This window comes from Dipodomys spectabilis, unplaced genomic scaffold (genome assembly GCF_019054845.1).
Source record: "Dipodomys spectabilis isolate Male_0828 unplaced genomic scaffold, ASM1905484v1 ptg000108l, whole genome shotgun sequence".
Lineage (NCBI taxonomy): Eukaryota > Metazoa > Chordata > Mammalia > Rodentia > Heteromyidae > Dipodomys > Dipodomys spectabilis.
The window spans coordinates 15,565,448-15,584,158 of record NW_024870785.1 but is presented as its reverse complement, the minus strand read 5'-3'; the positions used below and the strand labels follow the sequence as shown (position 1 = coordinate 15,584,158).

The 18,711-nt window shown below is 45.0% G+C and overlaps 1 protein-coding gene across 1 annotated transcript in view; it reads left to right on the top strand.

Moving 5' to 3' along the window:
- Positions 1-408: 408 nt before the first annotated feature.
- The window catches only part of Rora (RAR related orphan receptor A), a 93,966-nt gene continuing 75,663 nt past the window's right edge, over positions 409-18,711 (top strand). The window contains exon 1 of the mRNA XM_042687394.1: positions 409-803. Coding sequence (XP_042543328.1) covers positions 773-803 — 31 coding nt within the window. The 5' untranslated portion in view covers positions 409-772. The remainder of the gene's footprint in view (positions 804-18,711) is intronic.

The window sequence follows — 18,711 nt, the reverse complement described above, 5'->3', positions numbered from 1 at the left end:
GAGGAACAGGACTTCAGCTGGCATGAAGAGGATTACTGGGGGCGGAGTTCCCCGGTGCCCAGATAGTCTCTTTTGTAAAACTAAGGGGGCGCTTATGTCCCTGTTCCAGGATCACTGCTTTGTAGGAGCTTTGTGGAACCAGGGTGCTCTGAAAAATTAGGGTGACTATCCTCTAGATCAAACCCCTCCCCCTCCTTTTTTTTTCTGCCAACCAATGGAAAGCGCCCCACACCTCCCGGGAGCAGGGGGTCCGGGCAGTGGCGTCCGGCGGCGGCGCCTCAGGCCTCCCCGAGTTTGGGGGGGGGGGGGGGATGGGAGAAAGTGATCCGACGCGTGCGGCACCGGGCGGTCCCTGGCGATTGGACTGGCAAGGAAAGGGTGTGTGTGTGGCGGGAAGGTGGGGGGGGGGGGGCCTGGGTGCGGGCCCGGGGCGCAGGAGGGCAGCGCGGAGCCCGCGTGGACCCGCCCAGCCGCGGCGGTGGAGGCTCACCTGCCCGCGGGGGCGCGGCGGGGCGGGGCGCGGGGCCCGGGCGCACCCGCTCCCCGCCTCCCGCCTCCCGCCTCCCGCCCCGGGAGGAAGCGGAGGGGCGCGGTGTAAACAGAGCTGCGGCCGTGATGTCAGCCGGTCACATGGAGCCTCTTATGGCTCCGGATGGCTCTCGGCGGGCGGGCAGCTGCGGCAGCTGCTGCTGTGGCTCGGGCGGCGGCGGCAGAGGGGGCTCCGGGGTCGGACCATCCGCTCTCCCTGCGCGCTCTCCGCACCGCGGCTTAAATGATGTATTTTGTGATCGCAGCGATGAAAGGTGAGCCGGGGCGCCCTGCCGGGGGACTCGGGTGGGCTGGCGGCTCGGTGCGGGGGGTGCAGGGGGGCGGAGAGGAAGGCGCGCAGGGGGAGGGGTGGGCGCGCCTGCCCGGGCGCACGTACGGCCCGGGGCTGGGCACCGGGGCCCCCTCCGAGGCCTCCCGTGTCAGCGCTGCGGCGCCCGCGGAGCCCGGCCCGGTCTCGGGTTTTGGGGCACCGGTGCGCGGGCTGAACCCGGCGTCTCCGACCTTTCCGGCTTCTGTCACCCGCCTGGGTCTGCTTGGCACCCGGCAGGGCTCCCCAAAAGAAAAGTTTGCCTGGAGTCGCGGCGCTTGGGGAAGGGAAGGGTCTGGACAGCCGGGGGGACGCGCGCGGGGGTCGGGGGGATCCGGTCCCGACCCACACACACACAAGGACCCGCACCCCGGATCGCTGTGGCCTACGTGGGGGGAGGGCGCCCCGCGGCCAGGCCAGGCCGTGCGAGCAGTCGCGCTGTCACCCTCAGGGTCTGGTTTAGAGCCCCAGGCCTTCCTCACGCCCCCCCCCCAGCACCCCCCGCACCCCCTCGGGCCGGGAAGCTCGGCTCGCCCGCGCCCCACGTCGGCTGGGGACGTCCAGACCGGTCCACGCCGTGGCCACTTCCGAAAGCGCGCGCGGGCCGGGCGAGGCGGAGCGGCAGGGACTCCCCGGCGGCGGCGGGCGGGCGCCCCAGCCGCAGCGCACCCCACTTAGGTAACTTAGGTTTGCGCATGGGTGTGGGAAGCCAACTCTCAGCCCACAGGACCGGCGGGCAGAGGCCGGGGAGAGACCGTGGGGGGAGGACCGACGGGTGCGATTAACCTCCGCACCCGGCCTTCCAGTCCTGATCCGAGGTGGGGGGATCGGAGCCCGGCCATTAACGTAGGGTGGCGGGGGTGGGGTGGGCTGGTGAGAGTGGGGGTCATGGTCGTAAAGGAAGGGCAGAGGTCTCCAGTGAGGAGCAACGAAGCCCGTGGCAAGGCAGAGAAGTTTCTGACCGGAAAGCCAAAGTTTGGGAGGTGTGCAAAAAATAAAAAGTCGCCTTTGCTTTGCCGGAACAACCGAGCCTCGCGCTCCGAGTACCGCGAGCCGCCCCGGAGAGACTCAGCGCCGCGGCTCCGCGGCGGTGGATAATCCGCAGCTTCGCCGGCCCCGCCGCCACGCGTGGGGATTTAAACCCCGTCTGCGTGAAGCGCAGCCCCTCGGAGCTGTCTCGCGAGCGAGTTCCGCACGGCGGGCGCGGGGGCCCGGCGCGGAGAGATGCTCGCCTCGCTTGGGGATGAAGGCCACCCCACCGGGCCGGTTCTCCGCGAGCTTTGCGTTTCTTCAGTACCTATTGGGTGGCATCGTTTATTAATTAGGAACCCGCCGAAACGCACGGGAGGCCGGAGGCGAGCGGGAAGCGAGCTCTCTTCCGTAGGATGAACGTTTTCACCCCCTCCCCTTCGCAGTCGGCAGGTAGATGGGGTCGAACCTGTGCCACGCGGGATTTTAAGTAAAGGAGAGGCAACTTTCTCGGATGCACGCTTTTAAGCATGGAAAAAGCATCTGGAAGGGGAAAAATGTTTCTTACCGAATTCTTATGTGAAAGAATTCAACCCCCCCCCCCCCAAAAGAAGCCCTAAACACTTCCAGGCGATTCCTGCGGTCTTCGTAAAGCGACTCAAGTGTCATTTATGAAGACATTTCATTCTTTTATTTCCCTGTAAATTAAAACAATAGATTTTGCTACTAGGTTTTGGTGATACGTGTATATATAAATATATGTGATATTTATGAATATTTGTGGTTGATTGGGAGAAAGTAGAGAGGCTGAGATGTTTTAAGTAGCTTTTTCCTCCTCTCTCTAATGAACAGTAACCAGACAATAAGGAAAGGCTGTTTTGATAATGTAATTTAACTTTGATTTTTTTCCCCCTAGTCATGCAGGCTTTTGCTTTCGAAGTACTAGTAGACAGTGAAGTTTTGAGTGCAAGCGCTCCCTTAATAATAGAATTGTGAGAACTTGCACATTCTCCCTCACCTACACACCTTTTAGTCTTTGAGTGACCATTGGCTGGAATAAACTAATAGATTAAAAGCGTTGTGCTTTGAGATAAGTAGCTCTGAGGTACCAGCAATGCCATTCCCCCCCTCCCATAAGCTCAGTTGCAGAGAGAGAGAGAGAATGAATATAAATAAATCTGGACCATTAGAATATTTCATTCCCAATAGCGCAACATCCTGTGTTTTAATAGAATTATCTTGCCTTTGGTGCAAATTTTGACGGAAGAAAAATAGATTGTGGGGAAAATGAGGAATGCAGTAAATGTTTCCATATCAGATAAAAAAAAAAAAAACTTGGTCCCGAATCATATTAAATACTTCCCTCCTGCCTCTCAGTTAATAGTTAAATTGGTTCCATATGTGAGCAAGTTTGTATAATTAGACCTTTTTCTGCAAAATAGAAAAGGCACTATTTACAAAGTAGCTTTTTGGTATATGGATGCCTGAGGACAAAAGAGGAGCCAATAAGCAACGATAAAACAGAAACATCTTTACTAGCTCATTTACTGAGGGTTTAAAAAAAAAAAAAGTCATTCAAAAATCAGGCGTTTTGAACTCACCAAAGAATAATCTTTCTTAGCGGTGAGTTATGAAGTCTAGTTGTTGTTGGTTTTGTTGTTTTTAAGTAGTTTCAGCCTTGCAGGTGATACATCTTCATTTGAGCCCCGCTGGTCTCCCTCTTCAGTTTTGTTTTTGAGATTGCTTCTTGGGCAAGCAGAAAGCAGCAGCAGCTCAGTACTGTGTGTAGTCAGGGGCACACTTGTCCTGCTCCTTCTAAAAAGTACATTCACCAAATGTCATCCATGCAGCTGAGCTCTAGAAGGCAGAGAGAGCATTGCTCCTTGGTTTGGTAAGAGTATGTGTACCTTTAGTCGGCCTCTGGGAGTCTGAATGATGAAGGGAGGCTGGCCAAGGATTTGCTGTCCAGGAGAGATTTTTCTTATTTGGGCGCCTGTGCAAAGCACCTGGTCCCTGTGAAAGTGCACTGGAGGTCTGTGAATAGATTCACACCCAACTTTATTGGATAGGATTGTATGGTTTGGGAGAACCGGGCTTTTTCTTTTTAACTATGTGAATTTGGCTTTTGTCTCTACTCTGTTTCAGCCCTCCCCACCCCTTCCATGGTATACTTGTGCTGGGATTTTTAAAAAAAAATTTTATTTCTCCTATTTGGAAAGATGAGTAAGACTTGGGAGTTGTTAAAAAGATGCTGAAAAGGGAAAACATACATAGCTGAAAGTATGGAACAAGTTGGTTTGGTGCTGGTGGGTTTTTTTCTTGTTTTTAATTGTATTTTTATTATCTTGAAATCATTGTACAAAGGGGTTACCATTGACCTAAATCAGATTATATAAGTACAGTGCCTCTTGGACGATGTACCACCCTTTTCAGTGTCACCCCCAATCCCAGCCCAACCCTCCTCTCAGTTTTCCTAGTTTCATAGGATATGTATCGAATATTATGACTGCACACCCCGGCTGTTTTAAAGACAAAAATGTCTGTGAATTGATTGTGTATGGCTAGAAGGGACCCTGGAGCAGAGAGGGTTTATTAAGGCCCATTTTTCATAGATCACCTAATTGGTTTTATGTATATCAGTCACATCACCCTTGTCAGGAAAAGCAGCTATATGCTTAAGTCAATCACTTCCCATCCGTTTGAGTTGAGAACTGTTGAGATCTTATCCCAATGTTACCAGGTATAAATTAATACAACTTCTAAGCAGAAATGTATTTTTAATGTATACATTCCATGATTTATACCTTGACTTTTAATACTTAGTAGATATACTTGTAAATATATTAATAGTCTTCTAGACTCCTGCTTGGCCTGTTTCCCTCCCAGCCAAGTAAATCACAATCGAAATGAGTAAGATCAGCAAATAGATAATTGCAAAGCATCTGCTCTAAGTAGTACCTGTCCACTTTGTAATTTGCTCTGTGGCACCTAAGAAAATAATATTTACAAATGACTTTGGGAGAAGTTGTTCCTGGAGGATGGATGCATGCACGAGTGAACAGATCATAAAGGTAAATGTAAAGTTTGGTTTTCTTTAAAATTTCTCACAATCATTTTAGCAACCAATAAAAGCCTTGTCTGGGACAGAGCTTCAAAGAATATTTTGTAATAGAAAAAAAACTATATATTTTGTAATAGAAAAAATATATACATATTGTTTTTGTAGGCCAGGAATATAGCTAATTGGCTCGTTGCTCTCTAACAAAGCCCTGGGTTTTCTAACATGAAGGAAGGAAAGAAGGAAGAAAGGAAAAAAACTAACTTCTGCATACATTTTTAAATATCCAGTGTTAATTACTAAAACTTCAAGGCTATTTTATGCATTTCACTTTTTTCTATTAAAAAAAAAAAAAACCAACATAATCAGACACCAAGCGGGCTTCTGTACTGTTAGAGACCTGCACCAGTGACAAGTGTGAACTGGCATGTGGTATTTTCTCAAAGTCCACATGCTGACCCTAAGAGGAATGAATTACTACAACAGGTAGCTTCTCCACAAGGATTCCTCTCTCTTCTCCTAGCTTTTGGACTCTGGGACCGAGAGACTCATAGTCGCAGCTCTTTGTATCAACCAGTATTGTGGCTGACATGATAGAACTTGTGTTCTCCATAAACTGTCCCAAGGTTAAATCCAGAAATGAGATCTAAATAGGCATGAAAGATCACAGTCTTTTATTTCTGCTTTCCTTTTTCTTTAAATGGAAATCTGCTGGAGTATATCGTGTAATGGGGAGATAACATGATGGCTCTTTTAAAGTTAATATGAAAACATTTGAAAAAAATTTGCTCTCATGGCTATAAAAAAAGTAATATCAGGTTTCTTCCTTACGTTTGCTAGTGAGTTCATCTTCTGCTGAGAGTTTTCTTTCCTCTGAAGTTTACTAGTCATTTCACAAATAAACAGGGTGACGCTGTTAATCAACATTTCATTTGTGCTTTTCTGGCTCTCACACACTGTGATCTTGTGCTGTTATTCTTGGAAAGTCACTGACAGCTTCTTTGACTCAAAAGCATGAGGTTAAGGCTCAGACACATTATAGAACAAGGACTAGAATCTTCATTTCCAGCATCTTCCTTTCAACCCCCGAGGCAGCTGTGAAAAAATGTCCCAGATAAACTTTCTCTAGTTAGTGGAAATTAGAAGTCTGGCATTTATATTGGGGGTGGGATGGGGAATTTAGATTCAATTACGTAATGCTTTACTGAACTTGCTATCTTTAAATCACTAATAAAATCAATTTGTCCAAAATGGTTATTCTGAGTTGCTTATCATTAGCTCTCTTCATCCATGATTTTTATTAAGTCTGCTTGTTAAATTAAAAAATCTGGATGAAATGTAAACATTACTTTCCTAAGCAATGCCAGATACCACGATGTGTAGCTAGAACCTGGGTAATGACCCCATGATATAGAATCACACCTATAATTGTCTGTATGTTCTGCTTACCTTCTGGGGAAGGGAGCATTTGCAAGTCTCTTTATGGAGCGGAGCATTTGTCTTTATGCTCACCACTGTGGTCCCCAGCATCTCCATGGCACTGAGGGCCATGATTAGACACTTTGGAGAAATGTGGTGTCGTTCAGAAAAATCAGCTGTGTTATAATGGCTTTGTGGTAAAGACTGCAAAAGCTCAAAGGCGGGCCCTTACCTTTCCAACAGCTAGATTGTGGTTTGTTCATCTGAATGCAAAGGAGAATTAATTGCAGGGAGTCCCAGGAAAGGAAGAAACCTTAAAAAGTCGCTACTCAGATTAAATATCCCATTGGCACGTGAGTCTTCTCCACTGCACTCCAGTAAAATGACAACGGGTGAACCCCCCTTCAAGAAAAATCCAAAAGGAATCGTGTGCCACATTAATGCAGCTAAAGCATGGCTAGACAGAGCACTGAAATATCTAAGCCTGAATAGCGTAAGGTGGTAGTGAAGAGGTGCTTTCTACAGACATAATAAAATATGGCTTACGAATTCCCACCTCAAAGATGATACACAATTACAAAGAGTGAGGGGCCAGGTGCTGGTGTCTCACACCTGTCATCGTAGCTGCTCAGGAAGCAGAGACCTGGAGTTTCGTGTTTCAAAGTCAGCCAGGACAGACAAAGCTGTATGATGCTGATGTCCAACAAAAAGTCAGAAGTGGAGGTGTTGTTCAAATGGCAGATTATCAGCCTTGAGCAAAATAGCTAAATGAAAATAAGAGTCCTTGAGTTCAAGCCCCCATACTGACACAAACAGGGTAGAAGGAAGGTTTGGACTTTAGTCTTTGGGGTAAATACTATAATATGAAAACCATAAAGAACTGGATCGTTAGCTTCTTTTATCTACAAAAAGTATCACTATACTCAAGAAGATATTAAAAGTTCAAAATCTATGAAGTCTTGGCAGCCATGATAACCTGAGATTAATGAGGAGGAGAAAGAGACCAGTAGGATCTACTGCAAAGTCGTTTATTTACATCCCATATTCAGTGCATTGTACATTTACAGAATTGGCTAATTAGAAGACAAAACCTGAGCAATGTGTGTTACTGCTACTTGCTTGTGATAGTAAAAATTGAAGAGGTCCTCAAAACATTTCCAACTAGAAAGAATATCCAACTAAAGACACTGATATTCTCTCGACATAGCATGTGGAATTGGAGTCTACTAATATCAAGCATAAATCTCTTTTTAATCTTATGATTTTTTATCTTTTGGGGCTAAGTAGAACATATTTAGTCCATTTTTTTAATTGAACACTGTTATGTGAAAAACCAGTAGCAAGTAAAATATACCATAAACACACACAATTCTTAGTCTGTTGTTCCTCTGGTCTATTTTACCCAAGTCTGAGGCTCTCAGACTTCCTACTATCTTGGGCAGTTTCTTCTTCAAACGTAAATCAATGAGTTTGTCTAGAGCCCTTTGAAATTATGAGGCCCCAAAGAGTATCAATTGTAATTGGCTTGGCATTCACCACAAATTTAAGAAGAAATGACTTAAGAGATTAAAAAAAAAAAAACCCTGATTGAAATATTTTAGGGTACATAGCTAGATTGTATGGCACCTCTCATGAATAGTGTTGGTGATATCGTTGTAATTTGTGAACGTGAATTTTGAGCTGCTTAGGGATACTTTTAATTGAACCCATGTTGATTATTAAATGTCCAGGAAAAATTAAGTATTGTGAATATGATTATTGGAACCTTAGAAGCATTTATGATTTTTTTTTTTTAAACCATGGCAGTGTCAGATCTGAGATAAGGCTGCCCTCTAGTGGTAAGTTACTCCCAGAAAGCTAAAACCCACAATGATGGTACCAGTGAATTTCCCATCATGCTAATGGAGAAGGTCAAAGGTTGAAATTATTTTCTCAATTGCTATGAGGGTATTCTTTCTTATATTCAGAAGTGTATTTTGGTGCTTTATATAGCTCCTAGAAATGTCACTGAAGAGAGATACTGAGTTTTTTAAGTGATAGCTAGCATTTTCTCTTCAAATCTAGAGCCTCTTTCTGTTTTCTATCTTCCTCTCTTTTCTTTCATTCCTTCCTCTTCAAAAAAGTATATAACTAGAAATTAAATATTCTGTCTCCTTTTGGCAATAAAGCACTTAAAAACACAGATGCAATGACGAGTAACTCCTTGGTTTCTGAAGGCTTAAGATACTTTGGTCCCTTTCAGTACAGTTTGCTTAGAAAATTGCATGCAGTATCTGTTGTCTAGGGTTTTCTGTAGCATGACAGAGGTTATGATTGAAAACATGCCAGAAACAGAGATAAGCATTCATTCTTGAGATTTGTAGGATCAATGGATAATCCATGTGACTTATGACTTTGCGACTGAGTGCAAAGTCAAATGTGAGCTGAGAGAAGACCGCCTGATATCTGTGTAGGAATCCAGTGAACACTCACTGACTTTACTGTGTTTCCTTCCATATCGTTTGTTTCTGGTGTCGCACTGCAAACATGCAGGAATTTTGTACCGCTCAAGATGTCAAGGCTTCTGACTTGAGCTACAACCACCTCAATAATGAAGATGAAAGGTAATACCAGGATTTTGAAGGGTGACAATGCTTGACCACTGCTCCTAGAAAGGTGAATTTGTTTCTTTTCATGAAAACAACAACAACAAAACCAGGAGGGCAAAAGCAAGGAATCTCGGCCTGTTTTGACCTACTCATCACAGAAATTAGGTAGTGTTTCAGAAGTCAAGATTTCTGATTGAGTTCATATCAATTATGGAGCAAATTGTTGTTGTTGTTGCTTCAAACAGTATCACCCAGAAGTGTAACTATTGTACCTCCTAAGAAAAATCATTTTTTCCTCCACAGAATGTTACAATTTGTTTTTCCCTCTTCCTTTTTAAAATGTATCTCACTTTAAATCTTCTGCAGAGTACTGGATAAACATCAATAAATTCATTATCACAATTACTCAAGTAGCTACTGTATACTAAGTCATTCTGGAGCCACCCTATTATAATAGAGGCCAGTCACCTTCCTTCTGATTGGTTGTCTGCAGTCATGAATCAGTGTCTTAAGAATGCACTGTGAGCGGGGCACCTGTGGCTCACACCTGTAATCCTAGCTACTCAGGAGGCTGAGATCAGAGAATCTGTGGTCTGAAGCCAGCCAGGGCAGGAAAGTCCTTGAGATTCTTCTCTCCAACTTAACCAAAAGCTCGGGGACAGTGCCCTCTGATCTTCACAGTCATCACGAAGGTATTTAACCCACACGAGGTTCTGCTTCCAATGGTGTGGGCTGAAGCCACATTATATATATGCATTTGCAAAAAGTTTCTCCCTCTCCTTAGGAGAAGCAGAACTACTGCCCTGCTCTCCTAATCAAGGAAGAAAGTGCAACTCAGTCGATGCCAGTAAGATAAACAAGCTTCCCTCATTCTACCGAAAGCTTCTTTCAGGGAAGGAGCCACAACTACACTGCTGGGTAGATTGTCACAGGTTAAGTTACTTTTACGGTTTGAATACCCTCCAGTTATGATACATTCTTCTGGCTACCTTCTGGTTCCCCCAAACCTGTCCACTCAAATGACCTCAAGAGGAGACGCTCCCACAGGCTATCTTGGCACCAGAGGTGCCTGGGCTACCTGGTGCCCTTACTACTTTACCTGTGACATAGACACAACACAATCTATCCAGCAGTGTAGGTCAGAGCTGGGTCTCCCCAACACTCCCCCCAGATCGTTTAAACAAGGACAGGCCCAGATTCTACCAAAGTCAGGACCAATTCCACTCTTTTCTATGTTATTTTTGTCTTTTTCTTTCTTTCTTTCTTTCTTTTTGCAACAAAGTAAAGGTTTCAGTGCTCTGCAAGCACATCAGTGGTTCTTACTGACAAGATGACCTTTCTCAGGCATGAGGGCCTGTTGTGTGCTTCTAGCCTCTGAAGGTAGGGAAGTGGGAAGCAAGCAGACGACGCCCTGCCTGCCTTCATAGAGCTTGAGTTATAGTCTGGTAAAACAGGTATAAAAGTGGAATGAAAGTTCTGGGAGTTGTGGAGGTGGGCACTCTGACGCCCTCTCCTGCTAGAAAATGGTGGTACAATATCCCACAACTGGTGTTGACTTAGATTTTGGATGCTTGTCGACTCTGGGGTCAGTAGTGACTGTTGATGTAGTCTCTGGTCCCTGTGAATGTAGCAAAAATATAGATGACCTAGATGAATGCTAACAGCCATAAAGAGCAAGGCCAAGATGAAAACTGTGTGAAGGCTTTGTGGATAGACTTAAGAGAAACAAATCAAAACAAATTTCCTACGGTAGAAACCTAAAAGTGACTCTGCAGGTCATGTTGTCTTTTAGCCCCGGTTTTGTCTGTCTTTGAGATGCATTCAAAAAACAAAAAGTGTAGCCAGGCGACGGTGGCTCACGCCTGTAATCCTAGCTACTCAGGAAGCTGAGATCTAAGGATCATGGTTCAAAGCCAGCCTGGACAGGAAAGTCTGTGAGGCTCTTACCTCCAATAAACCACTAAAAAACTGGAAGTGGTACTGTGGCTCAAGCGGTAGAGCACTCACCTTGAACTGAAGAGCCGAGGGAAACAGCACCCAAGCCCAGAGTGCAAGCCCCATGACCAACAAACAAAACAAACAAACAAAAAAAAAGTGTGAGCTGGTGGCTCATGCCTATAATTGTAGTTATTCAAGAAGCTGAGATCTGAGGATGGATATGCAAAGCCAGCTTGGGCAGGAAAATCTATGAGATACTTAATCTCTAACCACCGAAAAGCCAGAAATGGAGCCATGGTTCAAGTGGTAGAGCACCAGCTTTGAGTGAAAAAAAAGCTAAGGGATAGTGCCTAAGTCCTGTAGTGACACAAAACCAAATAAAACTTAAAAACTCAAAGGTTCAGGCCTTCATTGACATTCAGATTACATTCATCTGATTCTGCTAAGGGGGCTGAAGGTACTCTAGTTTCTAGTTTATATAATATATGAAATATATAAGTATATATAACATATACTGCACATAATTTTACTTATACAGTTGAGACCTAGTCTCTTTTTTTAGTTTCCTTTTTTTGTTTAATTTTATTGTAAAGGTATTGTACAGAGCGGTTACAGTTACATAAGTAAGGTGACGAGTACATTTTTTGTTGAACATTGTTACTCCTCTCATTTTTTTCTCCCACTTTCTCTCCCGCAACTTCTCCCTGCCTCAAGTTGTAAAGTTCATTTCCAACATAGTGAGACCCAATATCTCATAAGAACTTGAGTTTCATTGAGACATTAGTCTAGAAGAGAGATTGGCTATAATCTTGGTCTGATGTAAGCACCTTAAATTCATTTCCTTTTGGAATGGAATTTCCCAGTGGGATGTTAAGGCTTTCTACTGTCCCAGCAATGAAAGAAGAGTTAAGAAAGAAAAATCAGATGGGAATTGGTGGATGAAATTAGATCCAGGTCTTTTTCCAGAGAAATCTTCTTTAAAGATTAATATATTGCCCCTTTTTCCTGAATATATTAAAGAAATTGCTTACATATCACATACATGTTAGCCTTAGATGTTAAGATTATGAAACATCTAACTTAAATTGCATGCATAATAACAAACAACTTGAAATCAGGTACCAGTAGCTCACACTTGTAATCCTAGCTACTCAGGAGACTGAGGTCTGAGAATTATAGTTCAAAGCCAGCCAGGGTAGGAAAGTCCTTGAGACTCTTACCTCCAATTACTCACCAAAAAAATCTGGAAATGGAGCTGTGGCTCAAGTGGTAGAGCACGAGCTTTGAGCAAAAAAGCTCAAAGACAGCACCTAGTCCCTGAGTTCAAGCCCCAGAACCTGTCCAAAAGAAAAAAAAGAATGGAAAAAGCAACTTCTGAAAATGATCCCTTGTAACGAGATACTCGAGATACTCGGTTGCAAGTGAAATCTACTGAGAAAGCAGTGTTTCCGTCACAAGCAAAATCCTGTAACAGAAGTGTTTTTGTTTCCCCTGGCCATTGCAGAGAAACAAAGTTGTTTTAAGATGAGTTAAGATGTCTCAAAAGTTTTTGGCCTCGTTTCTAAGTCCCCTGCTGCTCTTTGCTTTCTGAGTCCCTTTTTGAAGTGGCTTGAAAATTTTGGTGCAATTTCAATGGCTCTTTAGGAGAAATATTGGCCCAACTACTCATTATTTTACTTTATTTTTACTGTGAACCTGACTTGAGTGTTTCCAGGATGTTTTGGTTTGCTAGAAATGTTTTGTTTTTGGTTACTTTTTGTTTTGTTTTTTGTTTTTGCACTTAGACCTCTCTGGCTGAAAAAGTTTGGTTACTAGCCATCTGATGACAATGCTTTGAGGGTGTTTACAGAGAATGTGGGTGCCATAGTTATATTTGAGTCCAGCCCATCCCCCCCCCCCCACCAAAGATAGTGTGGTGTAATTAGAAGCAATGAAGAGAAGGTGTATTTAAGGATTGATGCTTATAAAAGAGTGGCTGTAAAGAAACACGGTTTTTCAGATGTCAGACATGACTGACAGCTGTGCTGGTAGGCATGCTAGTAACAATAAAGTCTCCAAGTTCAACATCAAAGCCGTGGCAGCTTACCCCACCAGTGACTGGAACATCAAAGGGGAGCATAAGACAAAGGAAGGGTGCTGAGGTATGTTTCTGCCTCTTAGCTAGATACTTGAGGCGGGGGCCCCCAGCGCCAGAGCTCTTCTCAGGAATGCAGTGATTTTTTTTTTGTTTTATTTTTCTGCAGATCAGTATCTTCATTGTAAAAATGATGAGGAATATTTTAAATTAAAAGGGCAGGGCAAAATGAGTGCTGTAATTGCTCGGATCCCTGTTGAGTTAGGAAAAGATTCATCGGAGAAGAGATGGGTCTCTCTGGCTTCCTTCAGTAGTGAATTCACTACCAGTGTGAGCTGCTCTTACTGCACCTTGCTCGAAGAGTGGAGGGAAATACTGTACAAAATAAGGCAGTACACAGTGGGGCGCTTCCTCATTAGTTGCTCAGGAGTCATGTTTGACAAAATAAGCTGGACCTTCATTTGTGGGAGGAGCTCTGGCTATCTCTCCCCCTCCCCCTTCTCTTTCTCTCTCTCCATCTTTTTCCTTCACTTTCTTTCTCCCTCCCTCTCTGTTTCTCTTTTTCTCTCTTCTCTATCTCTCTGCCTCTGACTCTCTGTGTACCTATTTCTCTCTGTTTCTCCCCTTCTCTTTCTCTCCCTGTCTATATCTTTTTCTCTCTCCCCTCCCCACCCCTTTTTCTACCTGTCGGTCTCTTCACTCACCTTTTTTTCAAACTAACCATGTGGGTGGATTTTTGTTGAATCAGGTAGTGTGTTACTTAACAGGTAAGAATGATAATGACACTAGACCTGTTAGACTAGCTCTTAATTAATCACCAGATCCAAGCTGCAACTCTCTTAACTCAAATGATGTGTATAGCAAAATGACCAGTGTGACCAGTGTGACGCCAGAACAGTCTAGAATTCATCCTCCCCCTTGATATTAAATAGGAAATAAAACACTCTCTATGTATTATGGGTGGTCAAAAATACTGTGCTTTCCCCAACCCTTTCTTTTTTTTCTCTTTTGGCTTCCCTGTGAAAGACGAGGTTATTTTATAGTTCATCTTGAGTGATTTACTCATTTTAAGTGCTACTGAAAAATTCTAGTGCTCTGCCTAGCCATTTAATAAATAGAAGCGGCTCTCTGAGAGCTCCAGGGAAATGCAATAAACACAACTGTGTTACTAATTGATGTGATACTGAGCTAACAAAAAGTAGTGCATCCGTAAACAGAAGTTGGAAAGCAAGAAGTTAAAGAACTGTAGGGGAAGATGGAGATATCAAGGGCTGGGAATTCTAATAAGGCCTCTTTAGGGGACCATTAATTTGCATGTGGCTGAATTAGGACACCCAATTATTTCTGAGGACATGACTTAAGAACTCATCCAGAATATTCCGCCCCCAAAATGAAATGATTTGGTGGGGGCTGGGTGGCATTGCAGGATGGGGTGGGTGGTTGTCTGTGAGGGGAGAGATTTCTGCATGCGTGTTTTCTCACTAGAATGATTACAGTAGTTTTTTCATTAAGGACAAAAATACTGATGAAATCAAGAGAATAATTTCTTTGTTCTTTGTACATGATTTTAAACTGTCATAATGGCATTTTTAAAAAAAGCAAGGAGGGGAGGGCAAGAATGTGGGGAGACAAACCTTTGATTTCTTTGCATGAACCACACTAGGACACAGATTACAGAGTGATTGGATTTTTTGGGGGGTGAGGGGAGGGAGGTGCATGTCCTTGGGCTTGAACTCAGGGCCTGGGCACTGTCCCTGAGCTTCTTTTGCTCAAGCTAGCACTCTACCACTTGAGCCACAGCACCACTTCCAGCTCCCCCCAAGATAACGGTATTTATTGTCAATAAAGTCAGTTTTTCAGCCTCCCCCCCCAAAAAAGGGGAAAAAAAGAGAATTTTGAGAGATTGATATTGAACCCCATGAACTTGACTAGCTTCTCAATACTTAAAAACTTTTCTGATGATGGGTGTGATATGAGTCATTTCAATCACTTTGATAGGAGCACATCTGATAATGAAATGTCTCTATGTCTGGAAAAGTGACAAAACTCAGTGAGTCAGTAGTTTCATTGTGAACCAGGCTTACTATTACAAGAACACACATGGGTGGATGGTCCTTCACAGTGTACAATACACCAACATCTTTAAATTTAAGACCGTATTAAAAAAAGAAGTTGCTGGTGTTGGCTCATGCCTGTAATTCTAGCTACTGAGGAAGCTGAAACTGAGAATATCTCAGTGCAAGGAGAGAGCAGGCAGGAAATTCCTCCAGATTCTATCTCCAATTCTGGAGAAGGAGAAAGGCTGGAGGCATGGGCCGGGTGATAAAGCACCATGCAAGCAAATGGCAGGTAAGATTTCAGATTCCATGTTATAACCTTTGAGAATTGGCCATTTTTAAAGTTTGAAACATCTGAAATTCTCAGAGTAAGTTCTCTCCCTTGGCCATCTACTTATCTCCTGGTGGCCAGGTTTCCTTCTCACACTGTAATCAAAAGAACTTGATAGACTGAGTGCAGAAGCCAAAGTGCAAATCCACTCCCCACCCCCACCACCCCTTTCTTTGGTCTGTTGTGGGGCTTGAACTCAGGGCCTGGGCGCTGTCCCTGAGCTTTTTCACTCAAGGCTAGTGCTCTACCACTTTGAGCCACAGCTTCCCTTCCGGTTTTCTGGTGGTTAGTTGGAGATAAGAGTCTCATCTGCCTGGGCTGGCTTTGAACATGATCCTCAGATCTCAGCCTCCTGGAGTAGCTGGAATTACAAGCATGAGCCTCCTGTACTCAGCTTAACTTTTTATTAAACCAAATGAAAAACAAGATTTCTAACCTTTTCCTTCCTACCTTCTGCACAAAGAAAGTCTGCCTGAGGTGTTTGTGGGCAGTCATTGTGTAACAGGAATGCTCAGTCTCCGCCTCGCTTCAGATACGCTTGGCCGGATGGATTTCATTAATGAGACTCACAGAAGCCCAACTCTTCTGAAATGTCCCGTGCAACGCAGAATGCAATTTAGAAGAGTCAGAGATTGGCCAAAAGGTTTATGTCTGTCTCCTTCCCCTCTCCTCCCCTCCATTCCCTTCTTTTGTTTTCTCCCTTCCCTTCCATCCTTCCTTTTCATCCTTTCCTTCTACCCTTCCCTTCTTTTCCCTTCCCTTCCTTTTCTTTCCTTTCCTTTTTTCTTTTCTCTTTTGTTATTTTTTCCTTCCTTCCTTCCCTCCCTCCTTCCCTTCCTTCCTTCTCTTCCTTCCTTCCCTCCTTCCCTCTCTCCCTCCCTCTCTTCCTCTCTTCCTCTCTTCTTCCCTCCCTTCCTTTCTTTTTCTGTAATTTTCCCACCAAGCCAGAAGGGCTAAAGAGAATGAAATTCTGGTTGTAAGCTGGGCCCTAATGGCTCATGCCTATAATACAAGCTACTCAGGAGGCTGAGATCTGAGGATCAAAGTTTGAAGCCAGCCTGGACAAGAAAGTCTGTAAGACCCCTGTCCCCAATTAACAAGCAAAATACTGGAAGTAAAATTGTGGCTGGAGTGGTGGAATGCTAGCCTTCAATTAAAAAAACAAAAAGCCAAGCAAAAGTAAGAGGCCCTGAGTTTAACACCCCCACCCCCCAGGGCATTATGATGTCAACAGGCACAGGATGGTGTTCTGTAGTGCTTCTGTGCATTTTCTAGGTCCTCCTAAAGACATTTAGCAAACTGAACCACATTTTTTAAGCGATCATCATGTATATAGGGGCTCTCAGTGGTGATCTGGCTTTGCCAAGAGCTGGCAACCTCCCAGACCTCTTCCTCCTCCTGTTCTTCCTCCTCCTCCTCCTGGCTTTGACCCTGTGATTTGGTCTAGGGTCTCATTCTGTCTGGCTCTTTGAGAAGATGTGAGATAAATGAGAAAGGAGCTGGAGAAACATGACACAGGGAGAAGAGCACATATGGATGTGGAAACCAGGTTTTGCCACATAGAAAGTTGAACTCCTTAAGGACCTATAGCCCTGCTCTTGAGCAAGTCCTAGATCATCTCAATCTTGTTTTATCTTCTGTAAGATAAGTAGCTGCCTCCTAGGGCCCTGGGGAAAGAGGAAGCTGACACGCGGGAGGCGCTTAATGCATTGTCTCACCCATATCAAGCACTTCGCATACGGTAGACACTAAATAAATGTTGCAAATGTCATCTCTGGTGCATATGACTGCTGCTGTGTGTCATATACCCAGGGCTGGGGGTCAGGTAATCATTCCTCATACGTACTACCCATACTCACAAGGATGTATATGACACTACATAAGATGCTGTTAGTGCTGCATTCTCCAGGACAGGCTCCATGCCCACCATTCATAAAGCGCTTCCTCCCTGCCATGGGGGACCACACTGAATGCTGACACTGGCCTCTAATCCCAGTTTTACAGAAGAGGAAGCTGAGCTTGGGAGAAGGGGTGCATTTCTGACAGGGGATCATGGGGCTACCCCAAGACTGCAGGATCAAAGAGATCCTTCTGCCTCAGCTTCCCAAGCACTGGAATTATAGATGTGTGCCACCAATCTTGGCTAATGGAATTGTTTTTGTATCAGACAGTGATGGAACTGGGAAGAGGCTCCCTGTGGGAGGTGGGCAAATAGTTCCCTTGGCTGCAGGATCGCAGAGCTAGTCCACAGCTGCATCTGGAGGCCACATCTGGCTGACTCCCGGGGTTGGGCCCACCTCTTCTGCTGGTCTGACTCAGTAGCCCCAGGATCATGAGGTTTGTCCCAGAAGACAGTCTGAGATTAGGTCATCACAGACATGGCAGCTGGGGGCTCTTCCCAAATACTCGGAGTGGGGACGAGACACAAATAGACATTCCTTACACAGCTGATGGATGCGCAGGCACTGTAGACTGTTACCAGGGAGAATCTGGGGCAGGAGCCTAGGTGCGGCGCCAAGGACAGGTGGAGTCATAAATGTTACAGAAGATGGGGGGGGGGGGGTAGTGCCTCCCCCAGTCAGACAGAGGACTTCATTGGAAGCAGTGAAGGCTTAGCTGAGCTTTGAAGCAAAGGAAGGATATTCCCAATGATGGGTTGAGTTGGAGAAAATGCTCAAAGGCTGGACAATGAGCAAGGCAAAGCCTGGGAACAGCAAGAAGTATGGTCTAGCGGGCTGCTGGAAATACGGCGTCAGAGAGATGGCAGGGGTCACAACCTGAATGTTCCACACTGCAGATCTCAAAGGAGTCATTCTTTCAATTGTGTGTTCTGTGCAGATACTGGGACTTGAACTTGGGGCCTGGGCACCATCCCTCAGGTTTGTGACTTGAGTGGCACGGCTCCACTTCTAGCTTTTTGGTAATTCAATGGAGATAAGAGTCTCCTGGACTTTATTCCCCAGGCTGCCTTTGAACCTCGATCCTTAGATCTCAGCCTCCTAAGATTACAGGCGTGAGTTTCCTGCTCAGGCTGCCTTTGAACCTCGATCCTTAGATCTCAGCCTCCTAAGATTACAGGCGTGAGCCTTGGGTGCCTGGCTTATTCTTGATGTTTTGTTGCAGTTGTTAGTATAGTTTTGAGAACAGGGTCTTGTACTGTCCAGCCTGGTCTCATGAGCTTCTGACCTCAACCTTCTGGGAGCCATGATTACACACATGGACCAGTGTGCTAGCTAAGGGGATGCTCTCTATCCTGACAGCCATAGGGAAGAGGGAGTTGCCATCCCCCTCCCCCTCCAATCACATGGAATCATAAAAAACATCAGATGCTCTTAGAATGCACCCCCAATTCGTTGCAGTAGGGGAATAAATTGGGGGGGGGGGATGTAGCAAAAAGCCTTTTCTCTGGTGTGATTGGGTT